The 22,217-nt window shown below is 36.4% G+C and overlaps 3 protein-coding genes across 7 annotated transcripts; 1 reads left to right on the top strand and 2 right to left on the bottom strand.

Annotated features, from left to right (window-relative positions):
• Window positions 1–2: 2 nt before the first annotated feature.
• Window positions 3–10,193, bottom strand: pomt2 (protein-O-mannosyltransferase 2). 2 transcript variants are annotated; one of them, XM_077239930.1, is made up of 22 exons: window positions 10,102–10,186; window positions 9,725–9,988; window positions 9,559–9,643; window positions 9,335–9,439; window positions 8,622–8,730; window positions 8,428–8,536; window positions 8,180–8,339; window positions 7,550–7,656; window positions 7,368–7,450; window positions 7,172–7,281; window positions 6,085–6,151; window positions 5,941–6,001; window positions 5,784–5,862; window positions 4,368–4,519; window positions 3,480–3,571; window positions 3,298–3,374; window positions 3,131–3,202; window positions 1,943–2,002; window positions 1,752–1,857; window positions 1,540–1,680; window positions 1,217–1,328; window positions 3–969 (listed from the first exon to the last, which is right to left on the bottom strand). In XM_077239930.1, exons 3-22 carry the CDS (start codon window positions 9,616–9,618, stop codon window positions 864–866), a joined length of 1,968 nt encoding a protein of 655 aa, XP_077096045.1. In that variant the 5' UTR covers window positions 9,619–9,643; window positions 9,725–9,988; window positions 10,102–10,186; the 3' UTR covers window positions 3–863. The 2 variants fall into 2 exon arrangements, with proteins under 2 accessions (XP_077096045.1, XP_077096044.1); XM_077239929.1 differs by having other exon boundaries at window positions 9,725–10,193.
• A 206-nt stretch (window positions 10,194–10,399) lies between these two features.
• On the bottom strand, window positions 10,400–12,007 carry dtd2 (D-aminoacyl-tRNA deacylase 2). 2 transcript variants are annotated; one of them, XM_077239950.1, is made up of 3 exons: window positions 11,734–12,007; window positions 11,570–11,639; window positions 10,400–11,447 (listed from the first exon to the last, which is right to left on the bottom strand). In XM_077239950.1, exons 1-3 carry the CDS (start codon window positions 11,845–11,847, stop codon window positions 11,125–11,127), a joined length of 507 nt encoding a protein of 168 aa, XP_077096065.1. In that variant the 5' UTR covers window positions 11,848–12,007; the 3' UTR covers window positions 10,400–11,124. The 2 variants fall into 2 exon arrangements, with proteins under 2 accessions (XP_077096065.1, XP_077096066.1); XM_077239951.1 differs by having other exon boundaries at window positions 10,987–11,447; window positions 11,570–11,658; window positions 11,734–11,855.
• nubpl (nucleotide binding protein-like) lies at window positions 11,994–20,429 on the top strand. 3 transcript variants are annotated; one of them, XM_077239946.1, is made up of 12 exons: window positions 12,020–12,349; window positions 12,668–12,815; window positions 12,941–12,975; window positions 13,106–13,196; window positions 13,311–13,350; window positions 13,724–13,814; window positions 13,979–14,072; window positions 14,365–14,450; window positions 14,614–14,734; window positions 14,920–15,002; window positions 16,297–16,402; window positions 20,292–20,429. In XM_077239946.1, the coding sequence occupies exons 1-11, from the start codon at window positions 12,218–12,220 to the stop codon at window positions 16,357–16,359; spliced, it is 984 nt and encodes a 327-aa protein (XP_077096061.1). In that variant the 5' UTR covers window positions 12,020–12,217; the 3' UTR covers window positions 16,360–16,402; window positions 20,292–20,429. The 3 variants fall into 3 exon arrangements, with proteins under 3 accessions (XP_077096060.1, XP_077096061.1, XP_077096062.1); XM_077239947.1 differs by lacking the exon at window positions 20,292–20,429 and adding an exon at window positions 17,084–17,227; XM_077239945.1 differs by lacking the exon at window positions 20,292–20,429 and having other exon boundaries at window positions 11,994–12,349; window positions 16,297–18,069.
• The last annotated feature ends 1,788 nt before the right edge of the window (window positions 20,430–22,217 follow it).

Consider the following 22,217-nt stretch of genomic DNA (forward strand, 5'->3'; position numbering starts at 1 on the left):
AGTTTCAGCTTACCTGAGAAGCAACAGTAGTTTTTAATAAAATTGAGTTCAAGATTCAATCTTTGTTAAACAGTACAGATTAAAAAAAATAAAAAAACATAAAACTTTTGAGATGTTAAGCTTACCAAATATACAGCTCAAAAACACATACAATTCTTCCTCTAAACATTGTGGTTTATGAAATATAATATTTCCAGTAAAAGGACCTAGACATGTTTTTGCTATCAAATGCAACACAAATAAAACCCAAATACACGGACATTTTTTAAATGTATTCATTTCGTTCAGTCATTGATCTGCATTTAAGGCAACAATTTACGAAAACAAACAACAGCAAAAAATCTTGCAAATAACATTATTATTCCAGAACCACATAGCCAGGCTCCCAACATGAATCCAATTGAAATTTTGTAGTAAGGCCATTTAATTAAACAAAAACACAACTTGGGCCGCTTAGAAATATAATGAAACACATATCAAAGGTTGTCTGTTTTTGGATATACTAATACACAAATTTCTTCTTAAATAGTGAAAAACACATTATGTAATAAAGGAAATGTAAAAAACACAATCAAGAGGGTGAATACATTATACAGAGTCTATAAGTATGAAAACTGAAAGGCACTTTATTACTTCTATCAGTTTATTTCAGATCAGCAACAGCAGGTAAACACTATCAAAAAATTATGACTGTAAAATACTCTAACTTTAAAATACTATTTAAAAAAGTTTCATCACAGCATAACAACAGAGTAAAGGCTGTCCTTCAACAATGAAATGATCCAGTCAACATGTAACAACTGAAATGTTTAAAAAATTTTAAGGGCCGGGATAAATGGTCTAAAATTGAATAGAAATGTTGTCTAAAATTCCCAGGATTCCATCCACCTGAGGCCGGCCATGGAGGAGGCAGGGTCATGTGCCAGCGGCCCCCTCATGCCATAGGAGAGAGGGTGAAAGAGGTAAAAGCTGAAAGGAGATGGATAGAAGAAATTTGAGAGTGAGATCAATATTAAAAATGGCCTGAATTTGTGACCCAAACAAACATAATACATAGAATATTCGTACAATGCACAATTTTTTCATTAAATAAATGAATTCAGCCCACTTTATTCATTTCTAACGAAAAACTTTGTAAAGAGTTTAAAGAAAATAAAGCAAGCATAAAGGGGTTATAAGCACAAAACAACTAAATTTAAACATGGTGGAGCCTTACCTATGGATTAACACTAACAAGAGTATAGATTGACATCCCCTCAGAAGATAATGGGATATGGATGAACTAAAGAGAAGTTGAAAATTCTGAAGGAAGATGTCCAGAGTAATACCTTAAATAAAGAAGGTCATTAAATATGTTAACTGTAATAATGTTGTGCCAACAAATTATGGTAATTAATGAAGACCAAAACATTTTAAAGTACAGAGTAGGTTTTACACAATTTACATAAGGCTAATTATTAACCTTTAGTCCATATGAAAATATTTTGATAAGAATACCAGCCGATTTCTGCCCTTTGGCTATCTGGTTTGCCTTTGTACCTGTGAGCATACTGCTGAACAGCATGGCAGGAAAATAATGGTGGTAGTAGAGTATGCGACCCATGATGTAGAACGGGAGGTAGTGTAACAGCCAGCCCAAAAGCAGCATCCTACCACCCTCCATGAGAGCATGACAGTGTACTGAAAGAAAACATCAGCTGTTTTAGACTTCAGATTGGCTCATGTACTGCACAATCTGCAGTGCTGCTTACCTTTCCTCATTCCCTCCATCTTCACTCCTCTCTGTAAGGCTAAAGCAGCCACGGTCAGCATGACAACAAATAGAGCCAGACTCAATAGATTCAGCCACCAGATGACCTGAGGATGAAATATGATGTGTTGGCAATGACAGGACAAGAGATCTTAGCAAATAGAGGATATAAAAAAGGACAGGGACACTTACAGGGTTCCCGAGTAGATAAACACGGTACTCCGTCTCATTTACTCCAGAAAACCTCAAACCCTATTATGAATAATGAATAATGATGAGATAGTACACAGATGTGGATTTTCAAAACATTTCTGTTATGGTAACTAAAATGAAAACTATTAAAAATAATTTTTGTTCATAGATATAAAGCTGAAAAAAACTTTTTTGTCCAGGTACTAAAATAAAATAAAAAACTAAAACTTAAGTGCCCCTATTAAAGGCTCCTAATTTTGTTTTGGGGGTCTCCTATAATAGGTTTACAAAAAATGAAGTTTAAAAAAAAACATTTTTCTCATAATATACATTGCACATCAGACATCACCACTTTTCTCAAAGAGTCTGAAAATGGTTTGCTTGAAGATTCAGTCTCTTTAAACCCATCCTTCCTGTCCTTTTCAGTGTTGTGATTGGTCTACCGCTTACGGAACATGTCGGAATTGAAACTTCCATTACCATATTTGAATTCCAGCTCCAGAAGCTTCCCCGGCACTTGTATACACAGTGATTATGAATAGTAATGATCCTGTCAGTTTTACCATATCAATTTGTGTCAGAGTCCTCATCCTTTGAAAGTGCATGCAAAGTTGCTTTGGCAGCACAGAAAACAGTGTATTCTCAATATCAACACCATGCATGAACCAGCCTCTTCCAGGCTTCAGCTACAACTACAGTGTTTGAGGGAGGGTCGAAGTAGATGATGTTCGTGGGCATACCAATGAAAACTATAGGCTGGCATTACGCAAATTTGTTACAAACCTACATAGGTTCATGCAGGAAGTAAGACTGGAATTACAGACGACTCGTTTTGGCAGTTCAGAATCAGTTCTTTCTTTTGGGAGACAATAACTGCATTTAATTTTATTGTGCCCTTTGATCTTAAAAAAATTTGCAGACCTTAAAAAGCTATATAACACGCTAGATGAAAGATAATATCCGAAAAACCACAATTGGGCCACTTAAAAAAACAACTTAAAGCTAATTAGAAATAACACATTTATTTAAACAAACTAAAATTAGGATGAAAACTGAAAATATAAAAAATAAAAGCTAATTAAAAATATGAATAAACACTAAAATAGTATATAAATAACACTAAAATCACACTGCTATTAAAAAACACTGCTTTTCTTTAATCTGTCTATCAGATTTTACACAACTTACCTGATAGTTGATGGGCCAGTGCCAGGGCTTAGAGTTCACCTCATTGTCTTTGGCTTTCAAACCACTGTTTCCCTAAATAAAAAACAAAACAAGTTATAATAAACTCAAACCATATAAATTAATTCATATATTGTTTGAAAATCACGTCACCCATGTGAAAATCTTACCCTGATCATCACAATATGAGACTCCCAGAGGATCTCCAGGAAAGTGGGTTTGAGCACTAAAAGACTGATGTTGGGCACTGCAGATACACAAAGACGTTGCACAAACAGCTAAAAAAAAAAACATCCAGTGGCACATTTTTACCTATTATCATAATTTTTTAAATGTAGCTATATGTACATACATTTAGGGTTGATGTGATCTTCAATGTTCCACTGCGAGTTGGGGGTCTCTTTGACATATGGGCTACATGTGACCTCCACTTGCTCCCATCCCCTGTTGAAAAGTAAAATGCAGTTTTAAAAAAATGTATTTCTGTGATATGTTATGTGCTACGTACCAGAGGTGCGTTTACTATTCAATGATGTAACTCACGGAATAACTACCATAGTATGATGCATCATTGGAAAAACAACATTGGTTTCCCTAAACCATAGTAACATGGTCACACCTCATTAGTAAGTAGTAACATTGGTTCAACAATATAGGACCATCTTTAAGACATGTGGAGGAGTAATAAGTTCGGCTAATTAATCTATTCGCAGCTAATTCTGCTAATTAATCTAATCTAATGCTAATCAATCTATTCGAGATCTTAGAGATGCTGCTGTAACGAACAAGGCACCTAATGACTACTTCACTGTTTTTGTTCAATATCCATGTTTGATTTATCGCGGGTTCCCTCTACATCATACTCTGGAGTTCCCTTGCGCATTTTACACACTGTTTAAAAATGGCGCTGATCGTTGACACGCTAAAATATATAGATATATAGATAAATATTTAAATAGAATGAAAGATTTAGATGTACTGAATATTAGCTTGCTTATATCACCCAAGGGTGTGACAAGCACACATGTCATTTAACAAGAAACAATGCTTCTAACTACCGCTCGAGAACTGTAGTTCCAACCATACAACGTTGCAATGGTTTTTGTGAATGTTTGTTGGAACTATAGTTTTGGATTGTTGAACTATGTTGGTAACAATGGAAATTGCAACCATAGTTGGCTAATAATGCTTTATGGAAATGCACCCCTGATCTGAGTTTTCTCTGAACAAACGCTCTCACCACTTGGGTAGGGTCTTTCCAGAGGAGCAAAGCACGCAACCCGTGGAGCGATGGAGAAAACGCACTTTACTCCGCAGCACCTTCACGGGATCTCCCTTCCTCCCTCCACACACCTCCACCTGCCACAAGTCATTCAAGTCTCCGCTTCCATTCTGAAAAGAGTATCCGTTTGATGATGCTCCCGTCAACTTATAAAAATTACAAATGTTCATAAGAGGTTTAAAGTTGCACTGAAGTTCGCTGTTATCTAGTAGTATGAGATCATCCTTTTCCTGGCGATCAGATGACTGCACATGACTGTAAATAAAAATATTTAAATCTACAACTTTAACTAAAACAAACTGAATCTGTTACACTGATAAAACATAAAACCACCTGATCAACTGACAGGTTTCTAAAAGGTTTAGTTTCTATAAGGTGCTCCAGGGATGACGTATTTTTGTCGTCCAAAACCTGTAAACGAGTTAGCCTTTTTTTACTTCACTTTCCATTGTCCTGAAGGAAATAAGAGTGGTGTAGGTATGACGTAAATTTGTAGGCCAAAACACGGAAGCAGAGGCAGTCGCGACATTAAACATCCTCACGCCAAACAGGTAAACTCAGTCCACTTTTACAGCCTCATTATGTTTATAATCTATTAGAAACTTTTCTAACTTTCTGGGAAATGTTTTTAGATAAAAACTGAAAGTATTCGGAAGCTCAGGGGTGGTGACGTTGTAGTTGTGCGACCTTGGTGTAGTTCGTTTATAGCCAACCTTTAGCTTTTTACTTCTGGCGACTGCATATAGGCTTAAAAATTCATAAAAGTTGTGTTCATCTGTGATGAACAAAACATGTAAGTATCATAAACTTTTGTTGATCACAGAGCTTGTTTTTTTGCGATAATCCAAAAGCCTATGGAAAAATGTTATTGCGTTTTTGTCGAGGGAACCAGCGTGATGCTAACTGCGCAAAGTGACGTCATACCTACACCACTCTATGGTTTATTTGAATGGGTTTTTGGTTGAATGCCTGAAATAAGGTCTGTGGTTAAGACCAGCTCAAGATATTTTCACATTTTATTTTACGCACTTAAAATACAACAGTAATACCTCCTTGAGATATTTTTTTTAAAAAGGTGGCTAAATGGGACTACAGTGGTTGTTGGGGAAATCAAACCTCATCACGCTGAATAGATAAACTCGTTTAATATTAGTCCGCTTTCACAGCCTCATTGTGTTTATAATCACGCTCTTGCAAACTCTTCTCTCTCAAACTTTAAGGGAAAATGTTTTTTAAATAAAGACTGAAAGTTGTCGCAAGTTTAGTGATGGGCGGTTGGCCTACAAAAATATATCAATGCAGCACTCTTATAGCCATGCCAAAACCTGTAGTACTTGAACTATAACTTCTACTGAAAAAAAGTATAGTACTCACAATGCCGTATCCTGTGACCTGCAGGTGTTTTTTGGTCAGTGGAGCTTCATGGGAATGACTGTGAAGATTCCTTGTAGTTCTGATGAGGAGAATCAGGTGTGCACTGTTACTATTATTTTCCCTTTTACTTTCGAAAATAATTTTTTTTGATGCTTACTCTTTGTGTTCCAGTCTAATGATGTCACCATGTCGGACCAGCTCTGTTGTCCCTGTGATATCTTAGCAGAGAACAGGAGTTATTGACTCTTGTGCAGTGTCGATATAGGATAGTGAAGTAATGCAAACATGTAAAAGAACTCACCGTCAGAGTTGTCAGGTCTCTTGACCAACCACATGTTGTTATAATCTTTGTGCAAATAGGCTGTAACCTACATTTGTGAAGATGAAAAATAGATTTAGGAAAATTAATTATTGTTACAGATCACAAAGTTCTAAACACAGACCAGATACAGTACCAAAAATACACATTTAGATACTGTAAATTACTGTTAGAAATGTTTGGGTCAGGAAGATTTGTTAAAATGTTTTGAAAGAAGTCTTTTATGCTAACAAAGGCTGCATTCATTTGATCAAAAATAAAGTAAAACCAGTAATTGTTGTGAAATATAAAGAATAATTTTTCTATTTTAATATATTTTAAAATGTATTTTTTCCCTGTGCTGGCAAGGCAGAATTTTCAGCAGTCATTACTCCAGTCTTTAGTGCCACATGATTCTTCAGAAATCCTAGTAATATAATGATTTGGCGCTCAAGAAACATTTTTTATAATTATCATCACAGATGACAATAGATGTGCTGCTTAATATTTTTGTTAAAACCATGAAACAATTTTCAGGATTATTTAATGAATAGAAAGTTCGGTAACACTTTAGTTTAGGGTCCAATTCTCACTATTACCTAGTTGCTTATTATAATGCAAATTACTATGATATTGGCTGTTTATTAGTACTTATAAATCACATATTAAGGCCTTATTCTTCATGACCATATTCTACATCCCTTAATCCTACCCATTACCTAAACTTAGCAACTACCTTACTAACTATTAATAAGCAGTAATTAGTAGTTTATTGAGGCAAAAGTCATAGTTGATAATTAGTTAATAGAGAGAATTAGACCCTAATCTAAAGTGTGACCAAAGGTTCAAAAGAACACCATTTATTTGAAATAGTAATCTTTTGTTACATTATTAATGTCATCGATCACAACTAATGTTGTATTCAATATTAATTAATTTCTTTTTTTAAAACTGACTGAACATGTAATTAGAAATCATAAAGCAAAATAAGAAACAGGTCAGATGTTCATCTTGAAATCTTCCAGATAATGTCGTTACTGTTGTCTTCCTGTTTGGGTTTGGTAAGAGAAGCAGAGGGCGGTGAACTGACCTGCTGCTGATGAGCTCCAACCCCCTCTGGGTAAAGGTGCCAGTGAGAGTGCAGATATCCTCCCGCAATTCGCAAATTCTTCACTGTTATGGCAGAGCCATACGCCAGATCTGTGCAGAGGGAGGTGTAAAAGCCCAAGTGAAAAAAGAAACACAAGAAGTAAACATGTCAAATATTGAGCTTAAGTTGCGCTTACACTCCGGCATAGAGGCGTTGTGTAGATTGTTTCCAATCAAGCGAGACTGGAAAGCAGAGCTGAAGAAACCGTCCCCAGGACCACTGTGTATGAAGAAGAAAGCTGTTAAAATTACAATTTATTGTATTAATTAGCAACAGCTTTTAGAATAGAACAGAATATCAATATTGGCTCAAACAGACCTTCTGTTTAAGACAATGAAGTGGACGGCAAATATTGTAGTGTACAGGAACAACGGGAGCATTATCAACCCGAAAATTCGAGCAAGTAAGTGCTTCCCAAAATCCACCTTGAGAAAAACAAGAAACTATTTTCAGCATACACTACCATAAAATAGTGAGATTTAAAAAAAAGAAATTAATACTTTTATACAATGCATTAAATTGATCAAAAGTGATAGTAAAGACTTCTCTGTAAAGACTAAATAAATGCTGTTCTTTTGAACTTTCTATTCATCAACGAAACCTGGAAACATATCACAGTTTACAGGGAAATATTAAGCAGCACAACGGTTTGCAGCATATTAGAATGGTTTCTGAAGGATCGTGTGACACTGAAGACTGGAGTAATGATGCTGAAAATACAGCTTTGCATCACAGGAATAAATTACATTTTAAAATGTATTAAAACAGAAAATTTCATATTGTAATAATATTTCACAATATTACAATAATTTTGATTAAATAAATGGAGCCTTGTTAAGAAAAAGAGACTCCTTTCAAAATTATTTTACAAAATCTTTCCTGCATCAAACTTTTGAACAGTAGATAATATTTGAAACTGTCAATCTTGAAACAGGTTCTCATTTATACCAGAGACAAGCTGAGGTCCCCAAGAAGCCTCCACAGATCAAATGCTGTGTTGATTCCCACCAAAAGGATGACAAATAGCCCCACAAACTTCACTCCCAGAGAACCAGAGAGGCAGACCCCCGTCAGAAGCAGCCAGAGCCACCAGGAGAAGCTGAAAGACCTGAAGACAAAAATGACCATTTGGATTCCTAAAACATTACGTATACAAACTCAAACAATAAATCTACATAGAGAGATTCCTCCTGTACCTGAGTCTCTGTGTGTTGAATCTGGCCATGCACAGAACAGAGCCCATGATGAAAAACATTAGAATGGGATCCAGGAGAATGTACTGAGACAGGGTGATGCAGCCAGTGTCTGTTGCGAAAATAGACCAGTTGATTTAGATTCAGATTATCGTCGTTGTATACAGCTCAGTGTTTATGATCACTACCACACTCACCAAAAATAAGAAGAGAGGCTGCGATTAGCGCTGCTGGTGGAGAATGCGACAGCTCCAGGACAATAAGAAAGGCAAAAGGAGGAAGACAGGAACCAAGAGCTGCACAGAACTACACACAAACGAATACAAAAAAAGGATTAGAGCTTCCACTCAAAGAATGATTGGATTTTGCATGGTTAAATTAAAAAGATAAATTAGATCTGGATTTAGTAATAGTCTGCTAAACTGTTAAACATTGTTTAAATGAATACATTTCATTTAAAAAAGCTATACTACAATACTGACAATATTTTTCTATAACTAATATATATATATATATATATATATATATGTGTGTGTGTTTGTGTGTGTGTGTGTGTGTTTGTGTGTTTATTATATATATAATATATATATATTTGTGTTGGGCAACGATTAATCGCATCCAAAATAAAAGTTTGTGTTTACATACTATATGTGTGTGTACTGTGTATAATTATTTTATATAAATACCTACAAATGCATGTATATATTTAAGAAAAAATGTGTTATTATAAATAACACAAACTTTTATTTTGGATGCGATTAATCTTTGCCCAGCACTAATGTATAAATATATCAATACTTACTATTTATATTTTACTAACTATATTTTCTTATATAAATAACTTAAGTTTTAGTTTTCCTCTGTCCTAGAAATCTGCATGAAATTGATTGGGAGACAATTAAAGGTTTACCGCTCTCATTCCCCAGTAGTTATGGTGCTCAAATTTGTCCCCTGGTTTTATGAAGGGAAAGGTGCCATCGTAGCCTGTCAGGTATCCAGCAAGGCCGATCAGCATCTGAGTGATGGGTGTAGATTAATTCATCATTTTGAGTCACAAACTACACAAAAACTGACAAAAGACCGTAATTGAGATTACAGTGGAGCAACAGTGGTCTACACGCAATGAAATTATACCTTTCCAAGAGGTGGATGGACATCAAAGAAGAAGGTGCGATTAATGTAATAACTTCCCATTTTCCCGAAATGCGTCTCATCCCAACTGCAATGATGGACCATAATATTTATTGATCGTGTAGTGATATTAAGGTTATTATCACAATTCTACAGATCTAATGCTTACCATACATGTGGAGGCTCAGTGATCTTGTAAAAGCGTGTGCATACAGAGAGCACAAGCACCAAGACCAAAGTATAAAATGGAACATGATCATCATCTCTGCAGGGAGAACTGAAGTGTCCTCCTCGCTTGGGGATCCTTTTATTTGTCCCGTTAGAAGTCCCGTTAGAAGGTTGGGAAAGGCATTCCGGACCCTCGTTCACCCTACATGTTTGTCGATGTCTTACAGCTGATGTGTCTTGTCTTTGTGAATAAAGCTCCTTCGGTCTGCCGTCCATTAGTAGGTTTTTTGATGAAGACAATAAGTCATTATTAGAGTGGCAAAAACACTATAAAGACAGTGCCTTCAGGCGCAGAGTTTATGAACATTGAATCCTTACAGGATTTAAGATCTAGCAGCTTGGTCGTGTTGACATACTGCTGAACGAGACCGTTCTCTTGCTCGTTGCTGTAACTCCTCCCATTGCATTCCAGATCATGTTTTGTGGGCTGTTCTAGATGGGGAATGTCTGCACTTCACTGTCATCTGCTGGACAGGAGAGGCACATGCAGCCACAATAAACCCGAAGCGTGGGATTTACCGATCAAATGTGGTGGAAAATGACACGTCGAGAAAAAATTGTTAGGGTCTAATATAAAACCCGGCGTTTTCTGCAGTCTAAGAAAATGATCAAATTCAATCAACATGTTGTTCCTTTATTGAACATAACTGGATTTATAATTTATTTTTTCCATTAAGATAGATAAGACAGTGGAGTGGCCTATTACTCAGAATATTCATATAGCAGGAAAATAAACAAATGTCAAAGTTGATTTATGGCTTGATTGATTTTTTTAGTGTATGAGTACATTAAGTCAAAACAGAGTGTTAAAAACAGATTGTCTATTTTAAATTTAATATGGAATTTAATTAACATACTATAATTAGCAGATGTAGTTTTTTTTTAAATCAGTCTTCTGAGGATTACATGCTATTCATTTATGTCTATATATGTGTCAAATAAGGGTGTTATCTTCTGCAAATAGATTAATTTAAATATTTTAAATTAATTATTTTAAACTATAATTTGCTGTATACTACTACTACTACTACTACTACAACTACTATTTTAATAATAATAATAACTGGCACAGATAAAATAGGATACAATAGTTAGGATTTACTTAGTTATGGCCCAGAATTATGGCAAAAAGATTATTAATACATTCACAGAATCACAGCTCTCTAGAAGATAACATAAAAGCAGACACATACACCAGGCGTATGCCTTGTACTTTAATCAGGAGTGGAACTATACTGTGCATTAACATCTTTTGTACTTCTGAAGTTCATGATCAAGTTCTTCAACCCCTTCAGACCACTGCTGTGAAGAAGGTTCTACAAACAAGTGAAAAAGTCAGTCTTAAAACTCCATTAGATGAGTGTATGGTCCGTTCGTATCCAGCTTCAGTACTTGTCGGTTTCCATACGTTCCATGTTTGACCTCTGTAACAGTGTCACTGTTCTTACAGGCTGAGAGTTCACTTTGACAGAGAGACACAAAGCTGTCGTAGAGCCTCAAGCCTTCATCTTTCCCAATGTTGCCATGGTACTGCATCCCTTTTCCCTTTGGTTTTCCTCCAAGTGTGGCTTGTGGTACTATGAGAACACTGCCAGGTAGTGCAAGGACTGAGGAATACTTTCCAGATTCGTTCTCACAAAGCTTCATGTTCAACAGAGTGTTCACTGAGAAGGGAAAAAGCTGTAAATTAAGCTCTTATTGAATTGCCTAGCCTATATATTGTATTATATTTCAGAATCCATGCATACCGTATGTTTTATTGCAAATGTGAAGAGAAATTGCATACCCATCTTGGGGATTATATCTTCAGTTGCACCTTTGAAAAAGCAGATGTAGATAACCATTCCCCTGTTAATCTGAATAATCAGAAATACACTAGACATGTCATAATTTGGACATTATTGACAGTAGAATTAAATAAGATTAATTATATAATTATTTTTCTGCTACCTCAGCCCATTCAGCTTCACTCTCAGCATCTGGAGGTTTGACCTGCAGTCGTGCATGCAGACACTGCTGGAGAATCACTCGCGCTTTCATGTCGTTATCTGTTTTCGCGGACATTGCAACGATATAAGTCGAAAGATTACGATTGCGATGAATGTGAGCAATTTACTTCCGAGATTAAATAATATATATTTTGTTGCGTGAACTTTACTGTTTTGTAATTGAAATGAACTCTGGAATCAGGGGGTTCCGTTTCCGCGTGTGAGTCCAAACACTAAACGTCATCAACAGGAGACAGTGCAGCGCTACTGCACAACAGTTCATGCCATATATTAGGAAAAAAATGCACTGAATTTGTAATCTTTAATGTTTTTTAAAGAAAGAAATTGGTGCTCCAGCGTAACCGAGTGTTTTAAACTGATACCACAGCGGTGGCAGTCTTTATTTTGCTCGTGACATAGTCTGTGATCATTATAAACCTGATAAGATGGTTAAATTACACGACAGCTACAAAAAGCTAATGCAAATATATACATTTTCCTCAAATATTATAGGCACACCGCTATTGCCTAGCAGATTTGTTCCAACACACCAAAGTAGACATGAAATTCGTTTTAAGGTAAGAAAATGTCAGAAATAGATAGTAGCCTAATTACATTGCCATTAGTAAAATGCCATTATTATTATGCTTGCTTTGGTTTTGTCTCGTATGTTATATGATCAGTGTCTGTCTGCCTGTTCATGTTTTTGTATCTAGATTGTTTATTTGTATCTGTCAACATTATGTAAAGTGTCCTTGGGCTCTTGAAAGGCGATAAATAAAATGTATTAAAGTATTAATGTTATAGAATGTATTTTTCATAAAGATGCATAGACCCAACTACATTAAATTATAGACTGTAATAGTGGTGCATTTGCTGAAACTTTATTGTGTTAGACTTCAGGTGCTGGCGAACGAGCTCTACAGGAGAGACAGAGGCAACACATGGCACGAGGTTTGCCAAAACAGAAGCCCATAGCAGGAGTGAAGGAGGTCATTGTTGTTGCATCAGGGAAAGGAGGGGTGGGAAAGTCCACAACAGCAGGTCTATTTTCGTTTTCAATTGACCTTTGTGTGTTTCATTCCAAAATAATCTAACAATAAAAAAAAGGCATTTGGTCAACTGCCAATATTTCTCTGAAACACTAATTTAGTTCAATGTCTTAACAGTGAATCTTGCTCTTGGACTTATGGCTAATGATCAGGTAACATACAGAATCCAGATAACCCAATCTTAGCCACTGTATTAAATCGACACAATTATTATTTATGCAATTATTATTGTGGCTGATTTGCCTTGAATATAATCTTCTTTTATACCGCTTTTGCGTGTAGAGTAAATCGGTTGGTCTTCTGGATGCTGATGTCTATGGCCCTTCAATTCCCAAGTTAATGAACCTAAAAGGAAACCCTGAATTAACAGACAGTGAGTGTTGTGGCCACTTTTGCTTTGTAAACAAAATTAATTAAAATAATACAAATAAAAATGGTCAGTCAGTTAGTCTGTCATGTCTGATCCATTTTTCATCTTTCTTTTCAGATAACTTGATGAGACCACTTGTAAATTTTGGAATTTCTTGGTAAGTACATTTCTGAATAATAGCTGTAGTGCAACAATATTATTTTATATAGACTACCATAAATACAATTAAATACAATTATTATTCCTGTAATTGCAAAGCTAGATTTTCAGCATCATTACTCGAGTCTTCAGTGTCACAGATCCTTCAGAAACCTTGATACTTTTTTTCTTTGATGAATAGAAGGTTCAAAAGAACAGCATTTATTTGAAATAAAAGTCTGTTGTAACATTATAATCTCTTTCTTACAATATAGCTTTACTGTCACTTTTGATCTATTTAATGCATCTTTGCTGAATAAACCTGAATGACCCCAAACTTGTCAACTTTTTTTTTTTTTAAGTCTTAAAGTTTGCTTCCCTGTCCACTATAGCATGTCAATGGGCTTTCTGGTTGAAGAGGTGGCACCTATTGTGTGGAGGGGTCTGATGGTGATGTCAGCTATTGAGAAACTCATTAGACAGGTGTGTAATTTAGATTTAGAAACTGCTGTTGATAAGGGGATTTATCAAATATATAATATAAGGGACTTCAATTTCCATTCATTAGCATGTCTTAAATTAATGTTGTGTCCAATTTACTCAAAATTGTTGTTTCTTTCACTACTATAATGACTTTTCCCTTGCAGGTAGATTGGGGGAATCTGGATTACCTTGTGATTGATATGCCACCTGGAACCGGAGACGTCCAACTGTCTATTACTCAGAACATTCCTATAGCAGGTACATAAACACATATAATGATTTATACTCGGAAAGAATAATTTTACCTAATATCAGTCACAACAACAAAGCACCATGGATTTTCAGATTGCCATTTAAGGTTTGATTGTCATTTCTTCTATCAAGTGGGAGACAATTGGATGTATTAACATTCTCTAGTATTCAGAACATTCATTATGAAATCAGGTTTTACCACTCTATATCACAATCTAAGTAGTAATTGACAGGTTTATTCATTAAATGACAATTCTTTCTGTATACTTTGTGTACTTTTGTCGGTTTTACCTCTTAGGTGCTGTGATAGTGTCCACTCCTCAAGACATTGCCTTGCTAGACGCACGAAGAGGTGCTGAGATGTTCCGAAAGGTTAACGTTCCGGTAAAGCATTTGCTTTTGTATTGAAAGGGTTCTACCTTTTCATTTATTTATAATGTAAAGTAATTACATTGAAGCAATGTGACAGTCACATTTAACTGATTAGTATCAGTATTTATTTATTGCTTTATAAATATAAATTGAAGTATGTGAATTGCTTTTTCAGGTACTGGGTTTGGTTCAAAACATGAGTGTTTTTCAGTGTCCCAATTGCAACCATCAAACACACATTTTCGGCTCAGATGGGGCTAAAGAGCTGGCTCATACCCTGGGTGTTGAGATGCTTGGTATGATCATTCATCAAAACATATTACTTTATGATTGACTGTTTAGCATTTAAGCACATTTATCAAAAACTGTGACATTTATGATATATAATACAAAATTTGAAGTAAAATAGTTTGTAACTACATTTGATTCAAGTGGATTAGCCAATCTCTGAGGACACACGGTTTCTCTGTTCTCACTGCAGGAGACATTCCTCTTCATCTTAACATTAGAGAGACATCAGACAAAGGACAGCCTGTGGTTGTGTCGTCCCCAAATAGCCCAGAAGTAAGTGGATCATAATGGACTCCTGTCTTGTTTTTCATTGTTTTCCATTATGGTAGTTAGTTACTGTAAGCCTTTCAGGATCTTTGGGTGGCAAAATTAGCTACAACACCACTTTGGTAGCATATATTGATAAATTACAAAATTTTAATAACATTTTTTAAACCATTTCAGTAGCATGTGTTTATTGTAAAAATTGCAATTTACAAATTTGTACAATTCAGAAACCCTTGTTGTTAGCGACACCGGTGGCCGTTAAGTCAACTGCAGCCAGCAACTAATTGTTCGTGGTCTCATTTGTGCACGCAACGTACAAGAAACTGAACGTTACATGATTCCGTGCCCTGATATATGTAAACATATATGTAAATACGTGCTGTGCCCTTTCCTCTCAATAACAAAATAAACGCACAACAAAAATGACAGCAGTGAGAAAACAGCAGTTAAGAACTTCTGATCAATAGCGATGTGGAGATGCTTGCACAAGCTCTGCAATTCACTGGCATTATGTCGACAGACAACATATGAGGTAAAATTACACAATTATAATGATAGTTTAGTATATTTGAGACTATAGACTATATAAATCTGGCTATGTTAGACTAAAAGTTGAAAAAAATCTCCTTTTTTTTGCACAACACATTGACATTATAGTACAAAATGACTCTTTCGGTATTGTCTGTAACATTGTATATGCATTCATTTCATGTGACCAAGAAGGGAAGAGAGGCTCTAGGGAATCACATCCTTATGATTTTCCCGGCAAAAACGTCCCCAGTCCTTCACATAAAAATCAGTCTACAGGCTTTTATAGACGCTTTTCAAAGTTCCTTTACAAGCTGTTTACACATTGTCAATACACATACAGCCCAATTAAATATAGGTACATAATGTATAATATAATATTATACTTGAATAGTAAATTCTATTTCTCAAACCACTTGTGTTGAGATAAATGGCAATATAAATATTGTACATTACAAATGATTTACTTAAATTTAAATGTTTTTTGAAACTTTCTAGTTTGTGCCAAAATTTGGTTATTCCTTAACGGTCATGCAAAAAATTTATCACTTAACTACTATAATATGCCTTTAAGTACTTTGGTCATAAAATGTTAAACTAACCAAACCAATTGGCAGATTTCTATCAGAGTTTCAGATTATTACAAGTAACAAATGCTTATAGAACTGATTTGAAAAAAATTAAGTAAACTAATTTGATAATATAATAACTAATCATTGTATAATTTTATAACTAATTCTAATATAGTTATGCATATTTATGTGTTTTGCAGGCCGAAGCTTACAGAAGAGTTGCAGCAGCAGTAGTACGGTGCCTGGCCAAGCATCCAAGTTAAATGACTTCCAGATTTAATCTAGTCTTGGTGACCTGAGGAAAATGTCAGTATTGTATCATTGCCTCCTAATCAACTTATTTACCCATTTAAGTTGGCATTACATGTCTATTAGAATGTTATAATTTATGTTATTTATACACAGACATACTGTTAACGTTATTTACAGGCATTAATATAACTCGTATTAATAAAATAATTTGGAGTTTGAAAAGTTTAAGAAATCACAGATTTTAAGTTACTTTAAATTCGCTAATATAGTGTCCCTTTTAGTGTGCAAATCTAAGATGTTTATCTTTTCCCACTAGAATAGTTGTTTACCCGGAAGGAACTGGGATAAAGTGCAAATTTAGTGCTGCTTCAGTCAATGTCAATGATGTGCCTCTCCAGACGCAACATAAAGATGGTCATTACGGGTCTTAGCCACTTGATGGCACTGCAAATGTATTCATACATCTTATTGTGCTTTGTGTTTAATTTATAGTGAAACAAGCTAAATAAGGTCTTTCAGTTAAACCGTGACTTTTCCTATTATGATAGTTAACATGATTGGACTCTTACTTAACTCCATTTAATAAAGAAAAATGGTTCCAGTCCAGAGGGAAAGTGGGATGAAGTTTTCACGGGATGAGAAAAACAGGGTCACTTCCTGCATATTTTCAGAGCTCCCTTGACTCAGCTGAAACAGCCGTATTCAGTCCACCCCTGCTATTCTGCTTTCTTTTAGTTTCAATTGCTTAACTGTTCCCAGAAGACCGACCCCGGGGTTTCAGCTGTACAATGACCTCAGCTGAATTTGGACAGTGAGACATTTGGTGTTATTTATTAATTTCTCTTTGTTTTCACGATAAATAAAGCGTTATCCCGATAACGCGCTTTGTCTGATGTCACTGAGCGCAGTGGTGTGACTCACAGTGCCTTGAGTGTGTCATTGAGGTGTGTAAAAGGGCAAATAAACATCCATTCATATAGAGATGTGGAATTCACCTCCTGGAAAGGGAATTTAACAATGAATTGGAGAAAACTGAAAAAATGAACCAACATACGGATCCTAGTTCAGACAACTTCCACTATCTGTTTTTGGAGACTCTATGGCATATTCAGATTACTTAACAAGCAACATGATTGAGCATGTTTCAAGTAATTCCCAGTTTTGTTGGAAATGGTTTTCTGAAACATGTCCCAGTGTCCTTGTGGTGTTATCAGTGACATTATAAAAGCAGACTTTGCCCCATGTGGTAAATACAGCTTATAGATCCCAAGGCTATGGGGGAAAAATTCAATAATTAAACGGGGTAGCTGTGCAGCCCAAGAGGACAGTCTTATTTCTGTGTCATCTTTGATTCATGAGCAGATACTGTTAATAAGATAAGCTGAGGTGCAAACAAGAGATTTAAGGAGAAATCTTTTCGTTTTTTTTAATGTATTTTCTCAAGAAAGATCACATGGAATGCATGTTGTTGGTCCCGTGGCTGTAAATTGTTCTATTTACATTATTTAGAGTAAAACTGAACACATTTTTCAGTCAGATCCACGATCAAATGACCATCAACTATCACTGCAACTGACACAATATTTTAACTACAGTAAGCTCTCTCTGCATCCTATGTACATGAAGTCTCCATGGCTAAAGGATTGGCTTCATGCCTGTATGTTGGCTGAAATTGAGATATGAACATGTATAATAAAAGACTTATGTATAATTGAGTAAAATTATGTAAGGTACATGCCTTTTGAGGCAAAGGTTATGGGTTGGGTTAGGGTGTGTTTGGAGCTTCTAGCTCCACCCATTACACCTGCATTACATCCAGGGGGGGGGGGGGGCTGGACTTCATGCTCCACCCATTACACCTGCATTACATCCAGAGAGGGGGGGCTGGACTTCATGCTCCACCCATTACACCTGCATTACATCCAGAGAGGGGGGGCTGGACTTCATGCTCCACCCATTACACCTGCATTACATCCAGAGAGGGGGGGGCTGGACTTCATGCTCCACCCATTACACCTACATTACATCCAGAGAGGGGGGGCTGGACTTCATGCTCCACCCATTATACCTACATTACATCCAGAGAGGGGGGCTGGACTTCATGCTCCACCCATTACACCTACATTACATCCAGAGAGGGCGGGCTGGACTTCATGCTCCACCCATTACACCTACATTACATCCAGAGAGGGGGGGCTGGACTTCATGCTCCACCCATTACACCTACATTACATCCAGAGAGGGGGGCTGGACTTCATGCTCCACCCATTACACCTACATTACATCCAGAGAGGGGGGGCTGGACTTCATGCTCCACCCATTACACCTGCATTACATCCAGAGAGGGGGGGCTGGACTTCATGCTCCACCCATTACACCTGCATTACATCCAGAGAGGGGGGGGCTGGACTTCATGCTCCACCCATTACACCTACATTACATCCAGAGAGGGGGGGCTGGACTTCATGCTCCACCCATTATACCTACATTACATCCAGAGAGGGGGGGGCTGGACTTCATGCTCCACCCATTACACCTGCATTACATCCAGAGAGGGGGGGGGGCTGGACTTCATGCTCCACCCATTACACCTACATTACATCCAGAGAGGGGGGGCTGGACTTCATGCTCCACCCATTATACCTACATTACATCCAGAGAGGGGGGCTGGACTTCATGCTCCACCCATTACACCTACATTACATCCAGAGAGGGGGGGCTGGACTTCATGCTCCACCCATTACACCTACATTACATCCAGAGAGGGGGGGCTGGACTTCATGCTCCACCCATTACACCTACATTACATCCAGAGAGGGGGGCTGGACTTCATGCTCCACCCATTACACCTACATTACATCCAGAGAGGGGGGGCTGGACTTCATGCTCCACCCATTACACCTGCATTACATCCAGGGGGGGGGGGGGGGGCTGGACTTCATGCTCCACCCATTACACCTGCATGACATCCAGAGAGGGGGGGCTGGACTTCATGCTCCACCCATGGCTCTGCAATGAGCAGCATCAAGGTTTTTCAAAGCACCTATATAAAGCTGAAAAAATGAACCAACCAGCTGATCCTAGTTCAGACAACTTCCACTATCTGTTTTTGGAGACTCGATGGCATATTCAGATTACTTAAGCAATATGATTGAGAATGTTTCAGGTAATTCCCAGTTTTGCTGGAAATGGATTTCTAAAACATGTCCTGTAAAACATGTATAATGTTGCCATGTAGGCTAATATATCTTCTTTAATGCTATATCTTGGGACCTGATTCTAAAACATCAGAACACTTTAAAAAAAATTTTTTTTTAAAAATTGCTAAAAATTTTACCAATTGTACGGATTTAACTGTGTAATTGGGGCAGCATCCTTAAAGGGACAACTTTGCATTTTATTTACCCCTAAAAGGGCCAAGTATACAGGTACATATATATATATATATATATACACACACACACACACTATCCCTAAAACTTTAGTAAGTACATGTTAATTACTAATACTCAGTACTTAAATGTACAATTACACTGTAACTGGGACATATTAAAATACAATTTAGACTAACCTTAATTTGTTATTAGTTTTTGAAGTGTGCCCCATAAAGATATTTTTTTTCCTGAGAGTTTATATAGTTTGCATATAGCAGTCAATATTTTGTATATTCACCATGTTGAGCTTTCCTATTTTATTTATTTTGTAAAGTGGGATCATCTTTCCTCCACCTGTCAGCTTAACTAAAATATCAAAATATCCCATTGAAGTTCTTCCCATTGAAAATACTCATAGGAAGCATGCGCTTGAATTCTTCAAAACTTATTTAATTTTTCATCCTATCTAAGAACAGCATTTTTAAGCTTTAGATTTTAATATCAGAGAGACATTTTGACAATATTCCACATGTGGCGGTACTTATTTGCATGGTATCTCTTCTCCTCAGTGACCCGGAAACCCAGCCCTTCCCACAATCCTAAGCGTGGATCCATAACCATGGCAATGTAGCTGTGCTTCTGCTCAGGCTAAATAGCAGCAGCTGGTTCCAATTGCACTGCAGCAAAAGAGGAGAGGAGAGGGGAGAGCTTAATATAATGCTCTATAAGCAATATTAGCCATATAAAACAATATTATAAGAAGTAGTTTGTGTAGTTGATCAGGTACTTATATAAATAAATAAAAAACTTTGGGGGATACCCTTATTGAACATTTACCTAAGTGCTTGGCTATTTTAGATTGCACTAAATCCACACAGCGATGACTAGCCCAATCTTGCACAATCAGGCTTCACACAAAGGGTGTGGACACCAGAGCGTCTCAGCAAGACTGCAAGCACAGCTGACGTGAATCTGCAGATCTGAGGGCTGTTGGAAGGAGATTTGGGGTGGGGGGAAGGTAAATAATTCATGATGTAAAAAAAAGAGAGGAAAGGAGATTTAAAGGAAGGCGCTGCCAGACATAGGTTTGATGCTGAGCGTTTGATGTCCACATGTTTGTGTTTTGTGAGCAGTAGCTGCCCTAATGAACATTAATTACTGCTGCTCGCATACAGCCTGTGTTAGGGAAGTTCAATCATTACTGAATTCTGTTATATTATAGCATAACAAAAAAAATATAATTTATAACAATAATAAAGACATCTCAATTTGTACTTAGAATCATTGCTGAAAACATTTTCACTAGCAAATAAAAATAAAGAAATATAAAACAACGTTTTTTTAAACGTTAAACTAAAATGTAAAATGTAACTAAACTGCAATCGTATTTAAATAGCACTAAAATACTGTTTTGAATCCAGAATGACACAAAAATAGTTTCAGTGGAATATATTCAAATGAATGTTTTTAGAGGAAGTGATGGCTGCATGTGGCTGATGGTATTTGAATGTCAAATCCAGACACAATTATGGCACTGTGATGAAATTAATTCAGCAGTCTTTTAAATCAGTTTTCAACAACAAACAGAAGCTTTGGATAAAAGAGGCATATGTAGTCAAACTATCTGATTTATTGTCGTGATTTACTAAGGGCAGACCCAAAGAACCCTGAAAAAATGTATCATATTTCTTGAGCACCAAATGGGCATATTACAGTGATTTCAGGATCATGTGACACTGAAGACTGGAATAATTCAGCTTTGTGATTACAGGAATAAATACAATTTTAAAATATATAAAAACAGATATTTTTAATATCTAATATTATTTCACAATATTACTGTTTTTACTGTATTTTTGATTAAATAAATGCAGCCTTGGCAAGCGTAAGAGACTTCTTTCAAAAACAGTAAACAAATATTTTTGATCTTTTGAATGGTATATATGCAGTATGGAAATATGTAATATTAGAATGGCAATGACTTGAGGCAAACATTGACTGTAAAATAATTCTACCCTCTAAAAATGAAAACATAAGTTTAGTTTTTTTATTAATAGTGGTACCAAATGTACAGCCTGCGGTGATACGTTTCATTGCACTTTTTTAAATGGATGGAAACAAAAATGTTGTTAACCACATGACAAAACAATGATTTCAGACCTAAAGTGGTCGGATTGACCGTTTGCATTTCCAAAAGAAGAAACTTGACATTTGTGTTGTGTCTCGGGACGGGGAGGGGCCGGCTGCTGACCACAGTAGGCGTTGTCTTGGGAACAGATGTGCTCTAGACAATAGATTTGTTGAATAGATAATTATTTTATAAAACACAAGCACATCAAACACAAGAGAAGCAGGAAGTGGCTGACCCACTATCATTCCTTAATCAGACCCACCCATGTCTAATTCTGTAGATTATATATAGCAGAGGATCCTTCTGCCTGCCATACATATTTTATTTCAAAACCTTTTTAGGTGTGAACACTGAAGGAGTATGT

This window comes from Siphateles boraxobius, unplaced genomic scaffold, assembly GCF_051911475.1.
Source record: "Siphateles boraxobius isolate OS27281-9 unplaced genomic scaffold, OSU_SipBor_1 22, whole genome shotgun sequence".
NCBI lineage: Eukaryota > Metazoa > Chordata > Actinopteri > Cypriniformes > Leuciscidae > Siphateles > Siphateles boraxobius.